The 24,132-nt window shown below is 46.6% G+C and overlaps 1 protein-coding gene across 2 annotated transcripts in view; it reads right to left on the minus strand.

The window, feature by feature from the left end:
- DNAH9 (dynein axonemal heavy chain 9) overlaps positions 1-24,132 on the minus strand; it is a 301,438-nt gene that overhangs the window by 169,209 nt on the left and 108,097 nt on the right. For both annotated transcript variants that reach the window (XM_054571228.1, XM_054571229.1), the window contains exons 29-31: positions 16,287-16,444; positions 13,625-13,763; positions 9,278-9,565 (exon numbers count right to left, since the gene is read on the minus strand). In XM_054571228.1, the coding sequence (XP_054427203.1) occupies positions 9,278-9,565; positions 13,625-13,763; positions 16,287-16,444 (585 nt within the window). The remainder of the gene's footprint in view (positions 1-9,277; positions 9,566-13,624; positions 13,764-16,286; positions 16,445-24,132) is intronic.

Here is a 24,132-nt window from a genome sequence, read left to right on the forward strand (position 1 = left end):
TCCTACACTTCCCGCTATTTTTCCTTCTCTCCACCTATCTTTTTTTTTTCTGACACACTATACTTTTATACTGCCATGTTTGATAATATTTACATTATGTTCTGTGCTTATATTTAGACATTTTATGTTTTCTGTGATTCTAAGAATGGAAGACAAACAGTGGCTTAAATTCTTATGATTGTAGATATTTTTCACTACAGAAGAAATTAGCTACTGAAATGTATTGTGTTCTCTATAGGCCTAGTGCCATGACTTCTCAGAGGATGCTCTAGGTAACACTCCAAGGCCAAATGGATGCTCTTCCTTCGCACTGCATGTGTTGATAGCTGTCAGGTAATATTTACTTTTTAAGATTTTTAAAATTTTCTTTTAAATAATACTTTACTTTTCAATTACAGTTGATATACAATATTACATTAGTTTCAGGTATATGATGTAGCAATTAGATATTTCTATAACATAACTTATGAAGTAGTCACCCCAACGAATCTAGTACCTATTTAATACCTTGCATAGTTGTTACAATATTATTGACTATATTCCCTATGCTGTACCTTACATCCCTGGGACTGTTTTTGCAACTGGCAATTTGTACATTTTATCCTTTCCCCTTTTCACCTACTCCCAATCTCCCCCACATTGGCCAATCTTTGAAATGTTCTTTATATCTATGTGTTTGTTTCTGTTTTGTTTATTCCTTTGTTTTGTTTTTCAGGTTCCAATATAAGTAACATCGTATCTTTGTCTTTCTTTGTCTGTCTTATTTCACTCAGTGTAATACCCTCTAGGTCCATCCATGCTGTTGCAAATGGCAAAATTACACTTTTTATGGCCAAGCCATATTCCATTATATATATAATGTACCGCTGCTTTTTGATCCACTTTTCTCTTGATAGGCATTTAGGTTGCTTCTGCACCTTGGCTATTGTAGATAATACTGCAATAAACATAGCTATGCATATCATTTAAAATTAGTGTTTTGGGTTGTTGTTTTTTAAATTTTTATTAGTACTTATTTTATGCTGAATTTACTCCCAGGTCATAAGCGTTTGTTTCTTGGTTTCTTCTGGGGTCTCTTCTGCGCAGCCTCCTCCCCTGGTTTAGGAACAACCTGCTCTTTTCCGGTAGGATCATCCCAGAAGGCAGGGAGAGCGCTTGGACGTGCTGACCCACCCACGAGCTCTGTAAGTTCTGCGCCGCATCTGGGGAGCTTCGTTCACCTGGATGTGCTCCATGACCAGGGAGGCCACATCTCACCCCTGCAGTTCGGCATTGCTCTCTGCATTTTTAAGCGTATGCAGCAAAAACTCAGCACTCTTTTTGGGCCACCGACCCTGTGTCCAGCCCCACTGTTTGGCCTGGGCGCACCTACCAACTCCACCATTGTATCCACGGAATGGCACACAGTGCTTCTTTAAAGTGACATCTTTCAGATACTTGGTGGCTTTTTAAATATACATACCCGCGATGGTCTGAAGTGGAATTGCTGGGTCTTTCTTGTCTCTTGTTATATCGCCTTTGTTTTAAAGCCTATTTTGCCTGATGTAGGTACTGTTACCCCAGCTTCTTTCTTTATTTCCATTTGCATAAAATATCTTTTTTCCATCCCTTTACTCTCAGACTATGTATATCTTTTGATCTGAAGTCTCTTGTAGACAGCATATGTATGGGTCTTGTTTTCTTATCCATTCAGCCACCCTATATCATTTTATTGAAGCATTTAATCCATTTTCATTTAAAGTAATTATGGATAGGTATATAGTTATTGCCATTTTATTATTCATATTTTTGATCTTTATTTTTCTTCTGTTTAAAAAAATCTCTTAACATTTGTTCTAATATTGGTTTGGTGGGATGATCTCCTTCCACTTGTCTTATCCGGGAAGCTCTTTATCTCTCCTTCAAATCTAAATGATAGCCTTGCTGGGTAGAATAATCTTGATTATAAGTCTTATTTTTCACTGCTTTGTGTATTTCACACCAGTCTCTTCTGGCCTGCAAAGTTTCTGTTGAGAAATCAACTGACACTCTTATTGGAGCTCCCTTATAGATAACTGACTGCTTTTCTCTTGCAGCTTCTAAGATTCTCTCTTTGTCTTTCACTTGTGGCTTTTTAATTATGATGTGTCTTGACACGAGTCTCTTTAGGTTCCTCTCGTTTGGGACTCTCTGTGCTTCCTGACTGTATGTTTATTTCCTTCACCAGGTTAGGGAAGTTTTCAGTCAGTATTTCTTGAAATAGATTTTCAATCCCTTGCTCTCTTTCTTCTCCTTCCGGTACCCTTATGATGTGGGTGTTGCTACACTTGATGTTTTCTCAGAGGTCCCTTGGGCAATTCTCATTTTTTTTCATGCTTTTTTTCTTTTGCTGTTCCAATTGGGTGTTTTCTGGTACCTTGTCTTCCAAATTGCTGATTTGATTCCCTACTTCATCTAACCTACTGTTGATTCCCTTTAATGTATTCACATTTCAGTTATTGTATTCTTCATTTCTGACTAGTGTTTTTAATGATTTTTATCTCCTTTATATGTCTGCTATCTCTCTGTTAAAGTTCTCACTAAGTTCATCTACTCTTCCCCTGTGGTCATAGAGCATCCTCATAACCAGTGTTTTGAACTCTGCATTTGATTGAATGTTTGTCTCCATTTTCTTTAGTTCTTTTTCCTGAAGTTCTGTCCTCTTCTTTCACTTAGGATTTTTTTTTTGTCTTTTAATTTTTGGTGTCTCCTTGTGTTTGTTTCTATGTATTAGGTAGAGCTGGTACATCGCCCCATCTTGGGAGAGTCGCTGTCCTGTGGGGCCCAGTGGCACAGCCGCCTTGGTCACCTGAGCTGGGTGCTCCATGGATGGCCCTTGTGTGGGTGACGTGTACCTTCCTGTTGTAGTTGAGCCTTGATTGCTGTTGGCACATCAGTGGGAAGGACTGACCCTCGGCTGACTGACTGTGAGGACTGGCTGGGACTGCTGGGTAGGAGCTGTTGTGCAGGGGTTGCCACCATGGAGCAGGATTGCTTTAGTTACGCTCTGGCACCTGCTACGTCTTCCTTTTGGGTGTGTTGTTTCTGAGGGTGGTTGTGTGGTGCTGTGGTATGGTCTGAAGCATGCCAGCAGGTGTGTTGATTCTGGGGCCTTTTTGGAGAGGTTCTCAGAACAACCAAGATCAGCTGGTGCCTGTGCCCTTCTGAAGTCACTTGGGATGAGCTACAAAGTGGTCTGCAAATGGTTGCCATTTGTGCTGGGCTTGGGGGTGTCTACGACAGACTAAGCTGTGAACTGAGGCTGGGTGCCACCAGTGCTGGGCTTGGGCCACTTAGCAAGATGCATGGGGCATGCCCAGGCCAGACACTGCTTCTTTGGGGTTTGTGGATCTTAGAGAGATTTTAGGAAAGTCTGCAGAAGGAGCCAAGACAAGCTGTTTGTATGGAAAAGCCACTGGAAGTGGCTTCAGTGGGCTAGCAAGTTGGGTGGGGTGGGGTCACAGAGAATCACCAGGGTGAGGCAAATTGTGTTGGCTAGGTTGATGGAAACTTGGACTTGGAGCCCACCTGTGCTGCAGGCTGGGCAGGGAGAGGGCTCAACAAAGGAACAATGGCTTCTGCCAGCAGTACTTTCTGGGACACAGCTGCTCCACCAGCCCTCACCCTGAAGCCAGGCAATTCAGTTCCTCCAGTATGTCCCTGGCGCTTTTCGAGCTGTTGTCCGAGCACTGGAGCTCAGAGTGAGTGAGTTTGAGTAAGTCTGTCCATGGGCCCTTTAAGAGGAATGGCTGGGACTGCAGGAACCCTCCATCTGACTGAGCCACAATCTCCGCTGGCTTTCACAGCCAGAAGTTATGGAGTTCTCTTCCTGACCCTGGAACCCCAGGCTGGGGGACTTGGTGTGGGGCTGGGACACCTTGCTCCTCAGGGGGAACCACAAGAGCCAAGATATCCCTCCCATTTCTTAAGTGCCACACGTGGCTTGTTCTGCACCTCCACCCCTCCTGCTAGTCTCCATGTGGCTTCTTGTGTCTATCCTTAGTTATAAAACCTCTGTTTCACTAGACTTTGGGAGTTTCCAAGGACGGTTGTTTAGTTATAATTTTGATGTGGTCGTGGGAGGTGAGCACAGCATTTAGCTCCTCTCTCATCTTGACTGAAAGTTCCACATTTGCCGTATTTTGCTGTGTACAACATGCACCCACCTTTTTGGCCCAAACTTTCAAAAAACATCTTTTGTTTAATGGTTTAATCCAATTATTTATTTATTTATATTTAGATACTTGTTTTTTGTATTATAAAGGAACTCTAGCATTTATTTTTGAACATATGGTACAAGAAATTTTATATAACAAATAATTACAAAACATAAGAACAGATACAAGGTATTTCAGGTACTAACCATGTATAATGTGCATCCTTATTTTTCCCTCCAAAATTTGGGCAAAAAAGTATGCATTATATACAGCAAGTTATGGCACTTTTAAAATAAAATTGAGACCATGACTTTATTCTCTTGGAGTTTTTAATTGCTTTCCTTTCTTTTTGTTAAAAAAAAAAGACACATGCCTTACTTCCCATGACTTAGAAGTTAAATAAAACACATAAGAACATTCATCTTGTTAGTCTATTCTTGATTTAACTATATTCATTTTTGAGGATTTTTTTGGGGGGAGACCACAGACTTCCTGCTCTAATTTTGATTTATTTGCTGTCTAGGCCTTTGAATAGTTATCATTCCAATTAAAAAAAATTTTTTTTTAAGTCCCATGATGTTTTTCTTGTTTTTAATCCTTATTTTGCTGTAGTATGCCCACAACTATCCTAGTCAAAAAAGATGCATAAGAAGTAAAACTTAGGACTCTTTGAAAATAACTTGAATTCTAGTCTTGAGATAATTTCCCTTCAGCACCTTGAAGGAATGGCGTCCTTCTCCTTGAAGAGACTTGAACTTCTGATGTCATTCTGAATCTTACTCCTTCCTAAGTCACCTGTGGTGCCACTTTTGCCAAAAGGAAACTTACCTTTTATTCTTGACCCTTGACTTCTGAAAAATTTCAGAGGTGCCTCTGTGTGAATCCATTTACATCCACTCTCTTCAGTACAGACTGAGACTGTCCAGTCTGGATACATGTCTCTCCAGGTCTAGCAAGTTTTTACTCTTCTTTCTTTCTTTCTAGAATTCCCATTGGTAACACATTGCTTAACCTTGATTGATCCTTTGTATGTTATCTTGCCTCTCGCACTTTCTGTCCCTTTTGTGTATTATATGTTATATTGTACTATATGTACATATTATATGTTATGCTTATTATAATAAACATATGGGTATTTATTATACCCATACACATACATAGTTCTATCCCAGGAGATTTCCTTGTCTTTTTTCCCAACCCTCCCACTGAATTGCGTGTCATCAGTGATTCAATTCATTTCAAAGGGCTCTTTACAATTCTCCAAGAGTTCTTTGTCTTTTATAGCATCCCATTCCAGTTTTATGGATATCTTTTTCTTAATTTTCCTCAAGGGTTAATTAGAACTTTCAAAATGTTCTCTTCCATATTTCCACATAATTGTATCTACCTGTCTGCCTGCCGGCCTGAGTCTCTCTCACGTTGCTGGTTTTCCCCGGCACCTGCTGAGCCTCGGGCTGACTGAAGAGCTGCTCCGTGTTTCCTAGCAGCCGGGCCAGGTGCCGCCTGCTGCTGGCGCGCGGGCCTCTTGCCAGGCGGGAGGCCCGAGAGGAAGCGCCCGTGCACAAGGTCAGGTCTTGGGCTTTGTCTCCGTGCTTTCACTTGTGGGTGAGTGAGCAGGTGGCTGGCCCTCAGGCCGAGGGGCTCTAAACAAAAGTACTTTAAAGAGGGCATAAGTACCCCCGGAGTAGTCCTCGGTTTCCCTGAAGGGCTATTAAATTCCCTCTGACTTTTCTTTTTGGCTGTGTGCTAAATGCCTGGCTGCACAAAGTCTGAGTTCTTGGGAATTGGAGACTAGAGCAGGGAGCTGGAAGAAGCGTGTGCGGAGCCGAGTGGCGAAAGTGGGGGGTAAAGAGACGTAACGGTCCCCTCTGGCTGTTTTCAGTCCTCTTTCTCCTCCCTGCCCCCCTTCACCCCCAACTCAAAGCCCAGGGCTTCCCCCGGGCTCTGGCCCCTCCTGCACCCCCACCTGAAGCCTTTCCTAAGTGTACCCTGCAGCCCTGTTCAGCTCTGCTGGATCTCTCACCCCGTTTTCCTCTTTCCCCTTTCAGAAATTTATTGTACTATCCCTTTCTCAGTTTCCACACTTCAGTGGCCTTATTCCTCTTTCTTTAAAAGAAAAAACCCCCCACCACATTTATATGATTATTTTTAAGGGATCACAGAATGTCATCTCAAACGAGAGCCTCACTAGGGGTTTTGATGGATTAACCTTCAGAAGTTTCAGTGGACAGTGCAAATAAAAGCTTGGTAGGAAACATCATCTGTTCCAAGAGCCTCTAATAGAGAGCATCTGTCTCATCCGAGGAGCCGAAAGTGGTTACAGAGAAGAAGGGGAGGAGGCAGAATGTGGGCCAACTGACAGAGAGAGAAGGAGACTAAGATTCTGAGTAGGAAACAATGCAGAAAATGGGCAAGCAGGGTTGTGGTGCCTCAGCAGACTCCCAGAGTCTGGAAAGTCGCAGGCTCCTCTGATCGAAGAGCCCAGTCCCGGGGCACTGCCTCAGATGCAGCTCATCTTTGGGGTGGGGATGCACCTTCCGATCAGCCCTTTAAAAGGAACCGCTCAGCCTGGCTCAAGGCCCCCCGCATCGCGGTTCCATATCACCTTTTGAGTCCCGTTGCCTACTCCCCCGCACCGCCCACCACCCCAGGACATTTTTCTCTAGCAACAATGGGCTCTTTGCTGCTGCTAGTGCAGTCTCTGCTTCCCCATCTACCCCTGTGCCGACCCTTTTCCCTCTACCTGGAATGCCCTTTTGCCGATCTCTGCCTTTACCTTTTATGACAGCATGGATGGAATTGGAGACTAAGTGAAATGCTAAGTGAAATAAGCCAGTCGGTGAAAGACAAATACCATGTGATCTCATAAGAGGAATCAGATGAACAAAATAAACTAACAAGCAATACAGAACCAGAGACATGGAAACAAGGATCAGACTGACAGCTGCCGGAGGAAAGGGGTAAGGAAGGGAGATGGTGGTGGAAAGAAGGGGAAGGGACTAGTCCCAGAACATGTATGAGTGGCCCGTGGGCACGGACCACGGTGTGGGGTTGGCTGTGGGATCGGGGCAGGGGTGGTGGGCGGAATGGAGGAGGAGGGAAATGGGGAAAACTGGGACAATTGTAATGGAATAAACATGAGTAAAAAAATACCACACACACAAAAAGTCTATCTACTGAACTGAAAAAGAGGGAGTTTGATCGTAGTAAGGTGCCAACTTGCAAAAGAAATTTCTTCTGCAAAGGACCAGGCAGTACTTTCTTCCATAAAATGTAATCCCAGAAATGAAATCAGACACCGACTTGCAATTCTATTTACACGCAGCCAGGGCTTGATTTCTACTGTTGAAAGCCTTGTGAGCCAGAAGCGCCTCCAGGAGCCAGGCAGGAGCGACCTGCCCCCAGGCCTCCGTTCCTCTCTCTCTCCTGTGAAGCAGCTTAGTGAAATGTCCTGGAGAAGTAACAGCTTCCCAGTTACTGTAAAATGTTTCACCTGTCATCTGCCTTGGGGGTTTGGGGGAACATAATGTGATACAGAATCTAAAAACCCCGTGAACTCTAAAGGGATGTTCATGTGATTTGTCAACATGTTATTGTGCAAGAAAAAAAAATTCCACCCATGTGTCTGTACCCCAGAACCCTCTGCTGTGGCACTTGTCATATCCAGCTCCAAGGCATCGTTATTTGTGTGCAGCTGCCTCCCCTGTAACGACATTTATGCATCCGGAAAATGTTGCCTTCTACAAAACTGCGCAGTAAAAACGACAGGCTTATGGAAACCAGGGATGGGGCAGATCACTCAAAATGTACAGAATTTTGTATCCCAAGCCCTGAAAACTCAACAATTCTTCCTAGTTCCCTCCCCACCCCCCCAAAAAATGCTAGGACACGTAAATCATCAGAGAGTTTTTACTCTCTCTCATGTCTGTTAACTCTTTGAAGCCTTAAATCTGGGGACCTGTGCTCTCTTTTGCAATAAGATTCACTTCTAATAAGACCATTCTAGTCACAACTAAGGATCTGATCTGGGTGGAGCCTTCTTCATCAACCCGCTGCTTTCACAGACGGGGAAATGTTTTCACCTGCCCTGAGCCTTCCTAGAAAACACCACCATGGTTCCTACAGCTGTAAAACTAGTTACATATGCACTAAGTTTTCAGGGTCTTTTTCTTCAAGTCTGTATCTGTGGCTAAATGTATTCATGTTCTGGTGCTGCTGTAGCAAATTACTGCAAACTTAAAGACTTAAACAACACAATTTATTGTTTTACAGGTTAGGTGGTCAGAAGTCCAAAGTGGGTCTCTTTGGGCTCAAATCGAGGTGTTGACAGGGCCAGTTCCTTCTGAAAGCTCTGGGATAAACTCTGTTTTCCTGCCTTTGCCAGCTTCTGGAAGCAGCCACCTTCCCTGGCTCATGGTCCCCGCCTCCGTCTCAGTGGCCGGTGGCATCTTTCTCCGCGGCATCACTCTGAAACTCACTGTCTTACCTCATTCTTTCCATTATGAGGACCACTGTGATTATATTGGGCCACCCAATAAACCAGGACCATCTCCTCACCTCAAGGTCAGAGGATTAGCCGCCTAATTCTATCTGCAACTTTAACGCCCCTTTGCCATGTAATGTACCATCGTCATAAATTCTGGAGATCAGAATGTGCATATCTTGGAGAGAGGCATTATTCTGCCTACCCCCCTAAGGCATTTTTCTTTAATTGTAAAAAGCCTGCCTCCGATCACGTCAAAATATTTACAAGAGCAGAAAAGTGTATATGAACCCACATGGCTTCCACATTATATCTCTTTGTTCCTCTCTAATCATGTACGAAGGGATTCACATTAAAGGAACACATACTGTAGCAGAGCAGACTGTGTCTTATTCCTCCCATTAGAATTCCCTGGTGGTCAGGACCCGGTCTTTCTCTCATGTTCCCCACCATGCAGTGCCCATTGTGGCTGCCACAGGAAAGAATTATTGAAATGAATTGAGTTCTTACAAAGTAAACAAATATCTGTCCAGTTAAAGCAACCCTTTGGATGAAGGATGAAGTATAACCCATTGTCTGAGTAAAGAATTAAGAGACCGGTTTTGGGAGGAAAACATACCTTCAGCACAAAGTTGTCCTCAGCCTGGAGCTTCAGCTCCACCACCGCCTTCCTAACCAAAGCTTCGAAGCTGAGGTCTCTCCTCCGAGGGACATCCAGGGCGGGGAAGAGGTCCCCGATCAGGCCCATGAACACGGGCATGTCATCGGTCACTATCTTGGGGATGTTGAAGTCTCGCAGGGAGCGCATGAGGACTTGGTCCTCGGGCCTGTCAGGGTCTCCTCGCTTTAGAGATCCGGCCACCACCAGCACAGACTTGACGGCCCGCAGGCCCCAGTCGTAGTGGTCCTGCGGGAGGGCAGCAAGGGTTAGACTACAGTAGCCGGGAAGCAGAGCACCATGTGCGCAGGCCAGCGGCTGCGAAACCACAGAGAGCTCGTCAGGACTAGGTCATTGTGAGGCAAAGGCAGGAGCACAGCAAAGATGATGCAGGAGGTGGTGATCTCAGGATCCTGGTTTCCGGCCTGGCATTTTTCCAGTTGTGATGGCAACAAAGCAGACACAGAACACACAGGGAACTGGGGTCACGGAGATTAAGCAGAACCACTTCCAAACCTCTCCACCTACCTCCTGTACGTCAAGGCTGTTAGCTCTTAGAAACTGCTGAGGCTGACCTTACATGCTCTGCCTGAGAGGCCTTCAGTCTCTTTGAGAGAAGGAGTTAAAAATAATTTCTTGAAAATTTGATCACTTCTGGTCAAGATGGCAGAGTATGTAAACACTGAGACCACCTCCTCCCACGACCACATCAAAATTACAACTAAATTATAGAACAACCACCTCAAGAACCACATAAAGTCTAGCTGAACAGAAATGTCATAACTAAGGATATAAAGAAGAAGCCAAGGATATAACCTGATAGGGAGGAGGGGTGGAGATGCGAAATAGGCTAGTCCCACACCCATGGAAGGAGACTAAGTGTCCATCAGTGGACAAGTGGATAAAAAAAGCTACGGTACATTTACACAATGGAATACCATTCATCCATAAAGAAGGAAAAGCAGAAGGAGAAGGAGACAATTTTACCCTTTGCAACAGCATGGATGAACCTGGAGAACATTATGCTGAGTGAAATAAGCCAGTCAGAGGAACACAATTACCATATTAGTTCACTCATATGTGGAATCTAATGAACAGACTGATGTGAGAATAGAAACATTGATTGGTGGCCTCCTGTACACGCTCCAACTGGGAATCAAACCCGCAACCTAGGAATGTGTCTTGACTGGGAATTGAACCTGCAAACTTTTGGTGTATAGGACAACACTCCAACCAACTGAGCCACCTGGCCAGGGCCAAAGAGAGACTCTTAAAAGCAGCAAAAGAAAAGCAGTTAGTTACCTACAAGGGTGCTCCCATAGAAACTGCAGGACAGAAGAGATTGGTGTGAAATATTCAAAGTGATGAAAAGTAAAGATTTACAACCAAGATTATCCTACCCAGCAAGGCTATTATTTAGATTTGAAATTGAGATAAAGAGATTCCCAGATAAGAAAAAGCTGAAGGAGTTCATTCCCCCAAATCAGTATCATAAGCAATGTTTTCTTTAAGAAGAAAAGAAACCAAAAACATGAATTAGAAAATATCACAAAGAAAAATTCCACTGACAAAGGCAAACACATAATAAAAGCTGTGGATCAAACAACATTTAAGCTAGTACAAAGATTAACAGACAAAAAAAGTAAGATCATGTGTAATTATAACAGTAAGGGATACACACAAGCATACACACAAAAGAAGTAAAAATTAATAACAAAAACATAAACATGGAGTGGATGAGTGAAAATGACCATGATTTTAGAGTGTGTTCATACCTAATTGACCATCAATTAAAATAGACTTCTTATACACATAGCTTGATATACGTGATGCATATAGTAACTACAAACCAAAAATCTATAGGAAATATACAAGAAATACAGAGAAAGGAATCCAAACCCAACACTACAGTAAGTCATCAACATAGAAGAAAGAGAGTAAGATAATATGAAAGGAACAGAAAAGCACTAAAAAAAATCAGAAAGCAGTGAATAAAATGGCAATAACTACATACCTATAAAAACAATTTTAAATGTAAATGGGTTAAATGATCCATCAAGAGACAAATGGGTAAAGCAGTGGTATGTATATACAATGAAATATTCCTCAGCCATAAAAAGGAATTAAATCTTATCATTTGCAACAACACAGTTGGACCTAGAGAGTGTTATACTATGTGAAATAAGTCAGACAGAGAAAGGTGAATACTATATGATTACACTTAGACGTGGCATCTAAAAAACAAAATAAACAAGCAAGACAGAAAAACTCACAGATACAGAGAACAAACTGATGGTTGCCAGATTGGGAGGGGGAGAGGTGTTAGGGGCTGGGTTAAAAAGATATGGGGATTAAGAGGTGAAAATTGACAGTTACAGTTACAAAACAGTCACAGGGACGTAAAGTACAGCTTAGGGAATATAGTCAATAATACTGTAGTAACCAAACATAGTGTCAGGTGGGTGTAAGACTTTTGGGGGGATCACTTTCCAAGTATGTAAATGTCCAACACTATGCTGCACACGTGAAACTAATATAAAGTTGAATGTTAAAAATACTTTGTCAAAGGCGGACCCCGCTGGTCACAGGTTCTGTTAGTAGAGTCCATGGAAGAATGGACCACACTGCTGACGTCAGGCCTCGGGGCCGTCTGGTGGGGGAAGTGGAGAGGGCGCAGCGTGGAGCACAGAACCTGCGCTGAGACAGACCTAGGCTCCAATCCCAGCTCTGCCACTTGCTTCATAGCAGGTGGTTATTGAATGAGAGCTGTGGCACATGCTACAAAGGACAATTTACTGTGCCATGAAGACAATAGATGTGGTGGCTGTACTTGAAATGGACTGTCTTCTCTCCCCTGAGCCTGTGGAATAGGAGTTCCTTCCGGCCTTGACTGTATCCCTTTCTCATCTCTGCTTGACTGAATTGTACTCCCTCAGGTCTTCTTTACTATTGTTTCTTCAGGGAAGTCTGGCTCTTAGCCTAAGTGCTGCTGCCAAGTTCTTTGTCTTCACTGCAAACCAAACTCAAAGAAACCAACATAGGTACAGTATGTAGTACAATATGAAGAAGGCTGTGGAATGAAGCTGCGGAAGTTGGCTAGAGACAGAGCTCCATGTGAGTCTCTTGTGGAGAGCGATAAGTATATCGATCTTTATTCTAAGAACGTTGAAGAGCATTTTTAAGTGAATCACTCTAGCCGTTGGCTAAAGAATGAATTCAAGAGGCTAGAAGTGGATAAACTAGTACAGAGGAGGTTTTAAAACTTTAAGCAAGAGACGTGTGATTGGAATGAAAGTCTTAGAAATAAAATAGTGTCTTTGAGGGATATGCAGAGGGTGGAATGAGCAACAGCTCATTCATGATTAGACAGACGGCTGAGGTAAAGGAGTGTTATCAAGGATAACTGCCAAGGTTCCAGGATTAGCAAATGGGTAAGTGGTGGAAGGAAGAAATGCCGAAGTAGGCTTGCGGTAGAAGCTGGTAGGAGGATGAGCTTTAGATGCTGACCTGGAGGTGCTTTTTAGACTCTCAGGGAAGCTGTGGTGTAGACCACTGTATATGCAGGTCTACTGTTCCAAAGAGAGGTTAGGGATGGGACTGCGAAAGTAAGTCACTGGCCTGGGAGTCATGGCGTCACTGACCTAGTGAGAGGATGTGATGAGCAAAGGGCCTGGGAAATGTGAGGAAATTAGAAGAGGCTTTTTTAATCCATCTTGACAGGTGTCACAGGGCTGAGAGAGCTCGCATTTTGGCAACAAACGTGACCCAAGTCAGAGATTCCCCAAAGGGAAGCGAAACTCATAGGAAACAGTGCAGGGAAGCTTGATGGCCACCAAGAAATTCTGTCCAAGGCACCGACGCTGGAGTTGGAGTTTTAAGGAGTTATTTCTGGGAGGGAACCTTCCCTAGGCAGGGGCCACATTTAAGGCGGAGCAGCGGTGAGAAGCCCTGGGCTCCTTGGTGCCCCCCTCTCTCCCCAGCCCTCCGTCCATCCCATGTCCCTTCAGGGGAAGACAGTTCCCTCTAAGGTTTCTCTCAGCTACTGCTGTGTGTTCTTGTGGGATACCGGTGATCGATGAGGTGCTGCTACACATTCAATTAAAAATGGGAGTTCTGCAGTCAAATTTTTAAAATGCTGGGTCAAGAAAATAGACATCTTAATTATCGAAGTGTTCAGAACTTTTAATAAGCTTATGGGCACAACAACTCAAGAAGTCTCTAATAATTGCCCTGATATGCTGGCCCTGGGATCTGTCCAGACTATGGCAATCACTCATGATCGACTTTCTGATTTGACCGGGAGTATACCTGTTTGGAGAGGAGCTCTTTGCACAACTGGTAAAGGGTGATGAACTTTCTGGCTAATGACCGGGCTTCGATGAATCCTTCCGCCACCAGCATGATCTCACAGATCAACTCAAAGTCTGGAACCACCATCGCGCAGGGCCTGTGCACAGGGAGACAAAAGGTAAGACAGTTCCCAACCACACAGGCGATGGGGAGCGTCTAAGGCAGGGGACACCTGCTGAGGCCACAGATGGAGGCGCCTGCGAGTGTGAAAACTTCGACCTTCGCAGTGGTTTCATCTAAGATCTTCAATTGAAAGCTGAGTGAACTAAGGATAAAGGAAGTGAACCCCCTTCCCCAAGTTAATGGATGATGTTAGCAGACACGGGCAGAATTTGGAACTACAACCCAAGTCTTGTAACTTGAGTCTAGTGTGCTTTACACAAGGCACAGATTAGTAACGCAAGTTGCCTAAAACAGATGAGGGGCTGAGGCTGAGAAACTGAGTCCTTCTTGGTGTCAAAAGGAAAGTGAGGATCTCTTTACCTCTCATCCTGAGCACATATGTGTCTTCCAAACCCGGACACTAAGGGCTTGTTTTGCACGCACTTGCATACAAATATAAATGCTCGTACTTAATGCTGAGGGTTAAAGTAAATGCCTATTAACCTCCCTTGTCGCAAAATGGCATGCAAGAGAATGCAGAAGGGGATTTTTGTCTATGTGGGAGAGTTTACATTGCTTTTTATTCCCTCTGGCTCTAGAAACATTTTATTTTAAAATTACTTATTTTTAAGTTAGTTCATTAGGTAAGTAATAGGAACCTAAGGTTGTTACATTCTTTAATTGTATTTTTCCTACACTAATGCAAAATTTTCCAAAACATTTCATTCAAGTACATTTTTCCTTCAAATTCTTACATTGCATTCAAATCAAAGGAGCAACAAAATACTTAGAAACTCAAAATTATTTTGCAACATGAAATAAGGTTAAATATGTATCCACACAATGGAATGCAATGTGGCCATGGTAAATAATGCTGTAAAAGAAAAACTATTCAGTGACCCGAGGAGACATTAACCAATAAAGGCAGGATACTAAATTATGTAGGGTCTGATCCCAAGTTTGGAAAAGAAATACCTACTCTACCCACAAAACACTGGGAGGAAGAATGCTAAATGGTTACACTGGTTATCTCTGGATGGGAGGCCTGGGATGGGAAGGAGCAGAGTCTGGAGCCAGACGGCCTGGGTTCGAGTTCCAGTTCTGCTGCTTACCGGTTGGGCTACTAGCTAACCCTGGTAATGAAGGTTACTGCCCTGAAGAATTTTCTGAATCCATCTGTTTTCTTACTGTACTAATAGTATGCCTCCTCAGAGGGATTGCGTGTGTGTGTGTGTTAGTGTGAATCAAATGTAAAATTATATGTTTGTATTTATTGCTTTTACAAATATTCTTCAGTTGCCCCTCGCCCAAATTTCCTATGGATATATGTTCTGTCTAAATCCAGGGAAAAATATAGGGACTAATTCTCATCATAGTGATAACCCAGCTCTGTTATCATTTGTGACACAGGCTTGTTTAGGGAGTATGTTTTGCGAACAACTAGGGAACAGCACGGTGTTCATGGCACCAGGTTAGACAGGCTGCTCAGATTCCCACAAGCTCCTGGCTGAAGTGCAGACCTGGCTGAAGGAAGAGATAGCCACCTGCTTGCTCCTGTGAGACAGGGATTTGCCACCCCTGGGGCAGTTTAGATGTGAGGGACTTGGGTACCCAAGCAGCTTCCCAGTGGCCTCCTAGGCCTTGACATCCAGAGCCGTGACAAACTTCATCACAGCTCCCACGGCCTCTGTCCTAGGTAATCGCTCCGTGGGAGGACCGTGAGATGCCGCGAAGCATCTTTCAGGTTTCTCTTTGTTGGGCTGATGTCTTTTTTCTGAAAAAGGAATGGAGATTCCAGCTCCTGCTAGGATAGGCATTTGTCTTTTCTTGTCAAAATAAAGAAGATTTTAAAACATGGTCCTATCCATCATTGGCAAAGGTAAAAATAAGTGTTCTCATGCATTGCTGCTAGGAATGTAATTTGGCATATCTCCTTTAGAAAGCAATTTGGCAATGTGTATCAAAGCCTTAAAAATGTTCCTCCCTCTTAACTCAGTGATTCCACTTCTGGGAAGCTAGCCAAAGAAAATAATCATGCATACTGAAAAAAGGACATTTACAAAGATGTGTATTACAACATTATGCATAAACATTTTAAGTGTTAGAAACAGTCTCAATATTTAACTATGGGGACTAGTGAATTTCATGTGGACCATGTACTTGATAGAATAAAATGCAGTCTTGAAATGAGACTTATTAAGAATATTAAACAGGAAACTATTTATGATGTGATTATGATAGACTATGAAATGAAAAACAAAACAATACCAAACTCAAACTGTGTGTAGACGACCAATGAAGGCTACAAATATGTGACTTTAAAACATGCACATAAGGAAAAACAGCACAATTAAGCAAAAAACCATTTTACTGGTGATGACGTTAAAGGTGTTTTTTCAAAAAATATACTTTTCTACGTATTCCAAATTTCCTCTTTCCCATAGGCCACACCTTTCCCACAGAACAAATAAAAGAAGCCCCCTTCGGGGCCGCCGCTGGGGGCGCGGCGCGCGCTCACCGGAAGAGAGCCTTCAGGTTCCCAGGCAGCTCCGTGCGGCCAGCGTAGCCGGGGTTCATGGTGATGAAGATGCCCACAGAAGGATTCAGGCTGATCTCCTCCCCAAGGAAGTTGAATTGCTGCTTCTTATCTCGAATGGCATCTTGAATGCTTTTTACCTGGTGAACAAGTCAATGGAAAACCACCTCCGCTGAGTCTCAGTGTCGGGGGGCAGCGAAAGCTGGGAACCCCGCTCCACGCAGGCCCTCCTTGCTTTGCGGCCCCTTTCACTGAAGAACAGGCACGATGCCCGCAACCGAGGCGCTTGACCGATGGCCACTGGATGTGCGCCTAAAAGAAGTCTGGCCACACATAGCCAAATTTATCACACAGAAGCCGGCAGGAGGCTGGGAGGAGCCAGCAAACAGGTGTCTAACTCTCTGAGCGTCGGTCCCCTCTGCACTAACATAGAGTGTTAGCGCTCACCATGCGCTGGGCACTGTTCTGAGCGCGTTTCATGTATTAACTCATTTGATCCTACCACAGCCCTTGGCGGGGGGAGGGGGGGCACTCAATGCCACCCACCGTCCTCATTTCTCTGGGATGGAGTGAAAGCGCTGACAAGGGGAGTCGTTTGCCCAGCCTTCCACAGCGGCTCAGGGGCGGCGTCTGGATTTGAAGCCGGCAGTTGAACTCCGGAGCCTGGCTCTTAGCCACTGCCTGATGGAGAGAACACCGGTACCTACCTCCCGGGCTTGTTCTCACGATTAAATTAAAAAGAGCCATACAGAGTTTAGCATGTAGAAGACGCTTACAAACAGCAGCTGACCTGGGAATGCTTAATACGCGTCTGCCTGTCACCATCATGGCTGTGACCCTCATTTGGGTTTAACCCCTCACAGCCACTGCATCCCCAGGACAGGCGGCATGCAGCCTGCGTGACTCCTGCATGCAGGGAGGGTCCTGCAGGGTGAGGAGAAGAGCGAGCCGCAGCCGCCAACGCAGGCCGGCCCAAGTTCCCGCGGGTATGGGTGCCCTTCTAAAGAGATCAGGCTTTTTCTTAGTTCTGGGCTGGAGCTGCAGAGGATTTGAGCTGAAGCCTGGCCCGGTCAGATCTCCATTCTAGATCACTCTTACTCGCAGTAATGAAATTCACCTATTTATTTTCACACCCGGTGCTTTGAAAAAAAGTGTGCAAAAATGACGTGCAACAAAAGGAGAGAAGACAAAAGGGCACACGGGTTCAGCCAGGCCCTGGAGCGTCTCCCAGCACCCCCAGCCTCTCAGGGTTCTGAAGGCCAGGGCCGGGGCCAGGGCCAGGTTTTCTGAATGAGCCCCAAGCATGGCAGCTATGCTCAGGGAGTTTAGAACAGCCAAGGAAGGGCTTGGTAGGAGCTGGGGCTGCAGGGGTGTGTGTGTAAGAGGGAGAGAATGAGAAAGCGTGCACACTGGGCAAGGCTCTCCCCAGTGCCCGGAGGGGCAGCATTTGCCACAATGCATGACAGTTCCACAATTAGGATCCAGCTCCTTTCCCAAAGTGAAGTTCTAATGACTGAATGCATTTGAGCTCGCTCACAGCAATTAGTTTAGACTGAACCTCCAGCTCCCAGCAGGCCCGCCGCACAGATCAAGCTCCGCTGGTTCTCCGGAACTCTCAGCCCAGCTCTGCCGCGTAACCTCTCGCCACCCTGCAAGCCATGTGAGGGGTAAAGGCTGGGTTCTCTCCTCAGGCCCTGGTCCGTCCATCTACATATACTGGGCACTCACCTTGTTCTGGAGTGGGGGCAGCGGGGGGGGGGGGCATGCGCTTAATTACCATTTACAAATTGCTCCGATACCTCTGGGTGGAGGCAAAAGTGAGAGAGCTGGAGACCTTTTCTGTTGTTCCCTCTGATTCAAGATTCCCTCTGGCAACACCAAGGCCCAGAAACCTCAAGCTCAGCGAGAATTGATGCTGCGCTGTGGGATCTGCGGCATCTGTGCTTTTGTGTAAATTCTGTAGGGGCCCTTGAGGGAGAGTGTTGAGCAGACTGGAGGATGCAGTTAACATCGAAGCATCGGTGCTAATAACAGGTTCTGTTAGCCTGGCTTCTGTACAACAGCGGGGCTCTGCTGGCATTTCTTCCTGCGCTCCGCAGCTGAGACCCCCGGCACAGGCCCCTGGAAGGTAACAGCGGTCAGGATCCAGGACGTCCTTCGGGACGCCAGGAGGGAAGCGGGTGGACGGGATTGTGGGGGTTAAACTGTGAGCCCAGCCAGGTGGAGGTGCGCACACAGGAAGGCACGGACTGACAGGTAAGGCTGCAAGGTATGCTCCTGACTCATGGGGTCTGTTTCTTCACTAAACACTCATTGTTCCTGGAGATTTTAAAGCCACAGGGAATACCAACAAAATAATCACTGACATTTACTGAACATTTGATATGTACCAGTTGCTCTTCTGAGTATTTTACACAAATTATTCCATTCAGTCCTCCTCACAGCTGTATGAGGTGTGTGGGGGGGGGGGGGGCGGGGGGGGTCCTAGTTTTATAGACGAGGAAACTGAGGCAGAAGGCAGTTAAGAAACTGTATTATATTATATAAGGTGTCGACGTAGGGGAGGCTAAGGGAAGAATATGTTGAAACTCTGTACTATTTTTGCAACCTTTATATAACTTTAATATCTATTCAAAGCAAAAAGTTAAAAGAAAAAAGAAAGCAGATGTCCAGATGCCAGAGGTCTCACTATTGGTAAGTCAGGTGACCCGAGTTGAAAACCGGGCCACCTGGTGCCAAAGCGCTGCTTTCCGCCACTCCCCGCAGCGCCTCCCCCGCGGGAGCGCTGGTGACGGCCAGCTCGACGACGTCGCGCGCGGGGAGGGCAGAGGCGGCGGACAGATGTGAGTGTGCAAAACATGGAGCTGGTGAAGCCGCTGCAGCAACCATAACCTGGATGTCCTTTCCATTTGAGCAACTGTAAACCTACCTTTTCCCACCCCTGAATATACATTTCCAGAGGAATTTGTTTTGCTCTGAAAATAATCACATGTGTTATAATTTAGAGGTATCAGCTTCCACAAAATAAGAAGAGGTGCGTTTGGCATCCATGAAACAAACAGACCCAGGGAACTCTGTGGAAACCAGTGTTTTCTGTGGGGGCGACATTGCCCCTGCCCTCCTGAGGGAACCCTGGACCAAATCTCGAGACATTTCTGTTGTCACCACTAGTGGGGAGAGGCCCGGGACGCGGCTAAACATCACAGGATGTGCCGCACAGATCCTCACGACGGAGGTCAGCAGGCCCGGGACACTAACGGTGCCGACGCCGAGGAACCCCGACCGGGACCGAATGTGGTACCAACGAGGACGCTAAGGCCAAGAAGGTGTTTGTGCCTGTCCCAGCTGGGGTCCCTGGGTCGGGCCAAGTTCCCGTGGACCTTCTGGGCCCCACCGCAGACTGACCAAATCAGAAAGCCTGGGGTGACAACAAGCGCATTTAACAAGCCCTCCTGATCCGAGCGAAAGTTCAAGCACCGCTGCAGTCCAGTCAATCCTTGGATTTCAACTCACCCTCCCTGCTGCCCAGGCGCCCCCGTTCGCGGCTGCAGACTGACCTGCCCCCGGGTGAGCCTGAGTCCCCGTTCCCTTCTGCCCGCCTGCCGTGGACAGGATGGGTCCCTGCGCCCCCTGAGCTGGCCCAGCTGGGCTCCATCCTGTGGGTCTTGCTGTGAACCCAAGCTCCTCCCTCCTCCAGGCGTTTTCCTTACTTGCCAGCCTCCCTCTCTGCTCTGGTTCTCAAAGTTCCCCAAACATGAGAACCACGTGGGAAGCTTTTTAAAAACAAAATTGGGTGTCCAGGCCAATAAGATCAGAACCTCTGGGGCAGAGCCTGCGTTCAGGCATCACGGTTTTCAGACTCGCCCAGGCGGTTCTGATGTGCATCCAGGGTGGAGCTTGCTGTGCCAGAGCAGCGAGCCCTCAGCTTTGCTGTGCGTAGGAATCCCCAGGACCTTGTGAAAATGCAGGTTCTATTTCAGCAGCTCCGTTGGTTTTGAGAGTGCACACTTCCAACAAGTTCCCCGGGGAGGCTGGCACTGACTGGTTCCCAGCTGGAGCAGCGTGGAACTAGATGACGCCATTTGTCTACTCTCAGAACATCTGGTGGCCGATTAAGTGTCCTTGCCACACTGCCCTTACCAATTTCACAACCACTACTGCCCCTCAGACGAATGGGTTCAGTTTCTCTTTCCAGCCTCTGCGGCCTGTAGCTATACCTCTCTAGTAGGCCTGACATTTCAGATATATGGATGGGGGTTTACTTCTTTCACAGGCCAGATCTGATGGTCATGGTCCGCCCTGTTATTTGTACAAGCTGTGTGTGCTTGTCTGAGCTTGGGGACTTGAGGGGTCCTGCCCCCGTATGCCCCCACCCCCACCCTGAACAGGGCCTGCATCAGACACTCTCACAGAGTATTCAGGCCACACTAGGTCTCCGCGGGGGTGCATTTTAAGGAGGCTATCAGCGAGCTCTGCTCCATGGACCCCCTCAGCTTTCCTCCATGCCTCTCCTCTTTGCCCTTTTCACTCCGGGAAAGCGGCCCATTCTGTGGTCCCCTGTGGTCATTCTCTTTTCCAGCCTTTGCTCCAAAATGCCATGTGTTATTAGAATCCTGTTTGGCTCACTCCACGCCTCTCTCTCCGCTGGCAGCTTGGAGTCTGCTGCCTTCAGGGAGTGCAACCCACTCATCCCTTTTGATATTTTCTGTAGTTCTCTGTTTTTACCTTACACCTGAAGCTCCTCCGTGAAGGGCGCTACACGGGAAGCTCCCTTGGTTGCAAGGCTGCAGGATTTGTTCAGTTCCTTGGGTACTCGGAACACTGCTATGGTGAGCTGCTGCTTCGAGCTGCTTCCCGCCTCAGAAGAGCGGGGCTGGCAGGGATGCCTGACCAGGGAATATGGGGGGGGACGAGCAGCTGGAGGAGCCGAGTGTGGGGGTGTCTCTGGGGCTCAGAGTGCAAGGCCTAGTGAGCTGACTGCAACAGTAGGGCAAAACTCTTAAAGAAAGTATTATAATGCATCGTATGCATTTAAAAAATGGCAGTAATTGCTCTTGGAATTGCCACACTTTTTCCTAGTAGGATGTGCAATTCTGCTTGGCCAATCGGAAGGACACGTGAAAACATCCTCCTATAAGGACACGGAAGCACACCCACGCTGGTAGAAGTTACTGGGTAGAGGAGCCGATGTGGGCAAGAAGCAGGGAGGAGGAGGGCAGAGAAGCAGAAGGAAGGCAAGGGAGAAAGTGTCAGAGCTGGTACGGCTTCTGAACCAAGATGCCGGCCTGGGTCACTGGGTGAATAATTAAAAGCAATTTTCCCCTCGGTGGGCATGTGATTTTAAATATTACTCCCTCAGATTTTTCTCAGGCTGCTGTCAGACCGCTTTCTGGAGGGGGTGTCCTATGGGCGTGCTCCTCGACTGGAGTGTGCAAGCGTCGTGGAACTCCAGCTTGACCTTGTTTCATTTAATTCCAGAAGCAAAAGGGAACGGACCTGGGAGAACCCCTTAGTGACCTCATGTTGGACACTTTCAAAATAAGGCCAGTCCACAGTGTCTCTTATTCATTAGGGACAATGATTGTGGGCATCGCCTCATCAGTTGGAAAACTGTTAGGTTTTGTACGACAGCCAGGGACGGGTCAACTGAGAAGGAATGAAAAGTGTAGGGAATACTGGGGGGACCAGAGGGAGGGCCTTGAGTCCCTGTCCTGCTGTGTCCCAGCCTCCTACTTCCTTTCAGCCCATTCACTGCGGTGTTCAGATAGTAATGATGCGACCGCCAGCAACCACCACCAGCACCCTCATCATCATCATCACTGTCATCGTCACAACCAGCACTGCCACCGCCATCACCGCCATCACCGCCACCGTCGCTGTCCCTGCCGCCACGGTCATTGCCGCCATCGCCATCCTCACCATCGGCGTCACCACCAACTTCGCCCTCTTCGTCATCACCATAAGGGCGACTAATGTTAACTGAGCGCCTACTGCCTGTCGTGGTTTGTTTTAAGTGCTTTACACAGATTAATTCCCTTAATAATTATTACAACTGCATCAGGTAGGTGCAGTTATTAACCTCCTTTACAGATGTGGAACTTGAACCCCGTGCCTACCTAAGGTGACACAGCCAGTGAGTGGCAGTGTTAGAACTGAGCACCGGCAGTGTGGCGTCTGAGCGCACACACAGAACCACTTCCCCACCCTCTTGCCTTGCGAACCCCACTCTGCAATAAGCTGTTTCTTCTCAAGTCCCACTTGTACGTAGAACTTGCTTACACAGTCTCTGGAGCCCAAGACGGGCTCTACGCTGATCCTGGTCCGACTCTCGGCGCCGGCTCTTTCCCGGGGCTCCCGTCAGGGACGCCCTGAGACAGCCCTTTTGCACGTCTCCTTCCACAGCACTGAGTGCTGCCCTGGGACACGCAGGGAGAGCTTTCCCTGACGAGTCGTCCTGGATTTAATGAGGGCAGTCACAGCAGCGTGACCTGGCTGGTAAGAATAGGAAGTGCCCTCTGAAGCCTGCAGCAAGCTGCCAGGAGGGCGGGAGCAGAAAGTCATAAAAGCAGAGAGGAAAGAGGTGCCTGGAAAGGTGGGTAGAAACAGCAGGGGAGAGTGAGCAAGGAATAAACAGACGGAGCAAGGCCTCGGTCACCAAACACCTGCAGTGGAAGAAAGGAGGAGAAAAGCTTCAGGGACACGTAGAGCTATGGGTCCTCAACTCCAATATCCACTGAGGTGAAAAGTGTACATCTATCTCCTGATTTCCAGAACCAATTCTAGGCCTAGAATTAGTAGCCTGACAGAGGTTTATTTTGCTTGTTTTACTGCATATCTTATACTCAAACATGGACTACACCCCAAATTCAAAAAGAACTTACTGGAGTGTCATTCCTGGTTTTAAGTGGTGAAGTCACCATGCAGAGGTGAATGCAGCCAGCTGATGTGTTTCATTTGTCTGGCTCAGGGATTGTTTTTCTGTTTTTTAAAGAAATAAATTGCCAGCGTATTGAAATCCAGAATTCGTTAAAATAAAAATATAGCCGTTCACCTTCTATTGAAAGTTTAAAGGACCCTGCAACACCGAGATCACATTCCTGCAAGGAAGACGTGTGATGGTAAATGTTTAACCACTTGATCTCCAAGGAGGCAAAACTGCCCCGAGTTGGAGGATTTGCCAGTTTCCACAGCGGAGATACTTGCCCATAGTCGGTTTCGGGCTCTAACTGACAGCACAGAAACGCACGCAGGCAGCCGCTGAGCCAAGAGACGAACAGGCCCTCAGGCAGAGTGTTCAGGCCAGCAATCTGGCTTCCTTCCTCTACTAACTCCTAACAAATTAAACAAACCTAAGGAAAGGGAAGACCATATGTATCATCACTGGGAATAAGAAGAGCTCAATATTTTTGTACCCTTCAGGAGCTTCCCCAAGGAACAGCCTGGACAAGAATCAGTGAATAAGAGCACCAACTGGCAGCCAAACGCAAGAGGTGGTAACGACTTTGTGAGGAGCAGGAAGTGAAGGGAACCTACAGAGGCCCCGGACCACCTGTGGCTCCTGGTGGCATCTGGAGATGGGGGTGGCCAGGGTGATTAGCTGGCGGCGTGAGTTCTACTACTGTTCAGACTGTGGTGCTGTCCATACCTAGCCACAGCCCCCATCCAGCCTACTTGCTGCAGGGACATCATGCCTGGACAAGAGGTGCCAGCACGTGGGCATAGGTTGATGGAGACGCACCTGCCAGGGCAGACAGGCTCATCGGAGAGGGACTGCCTCTCTCTGAAGTCCCTCCCGCACCCCTTTTGTGGCTCAACCCTGCCCACTTGC

The sequence above is a fragment of the Pteronotus mesoamericanus genome, unplaced genomic scaffold (genome assembly GCF_021234165.1).
Source record: "Pteronotus mesoamericanus isolate MK-2021 breed Mesoamerican mustached bat unplaced genomic scaffold, CSHL_Meso_final contig_22, whole genome shotgun sequence".
In the NCBI taxonomy this organism is placed as follows: Eukaryota; Metazoa; Chordata; class Mammalia; order Chiroptera; family Mormoopidae; genus Pteronotus; species Pteronotus mesoamericanus.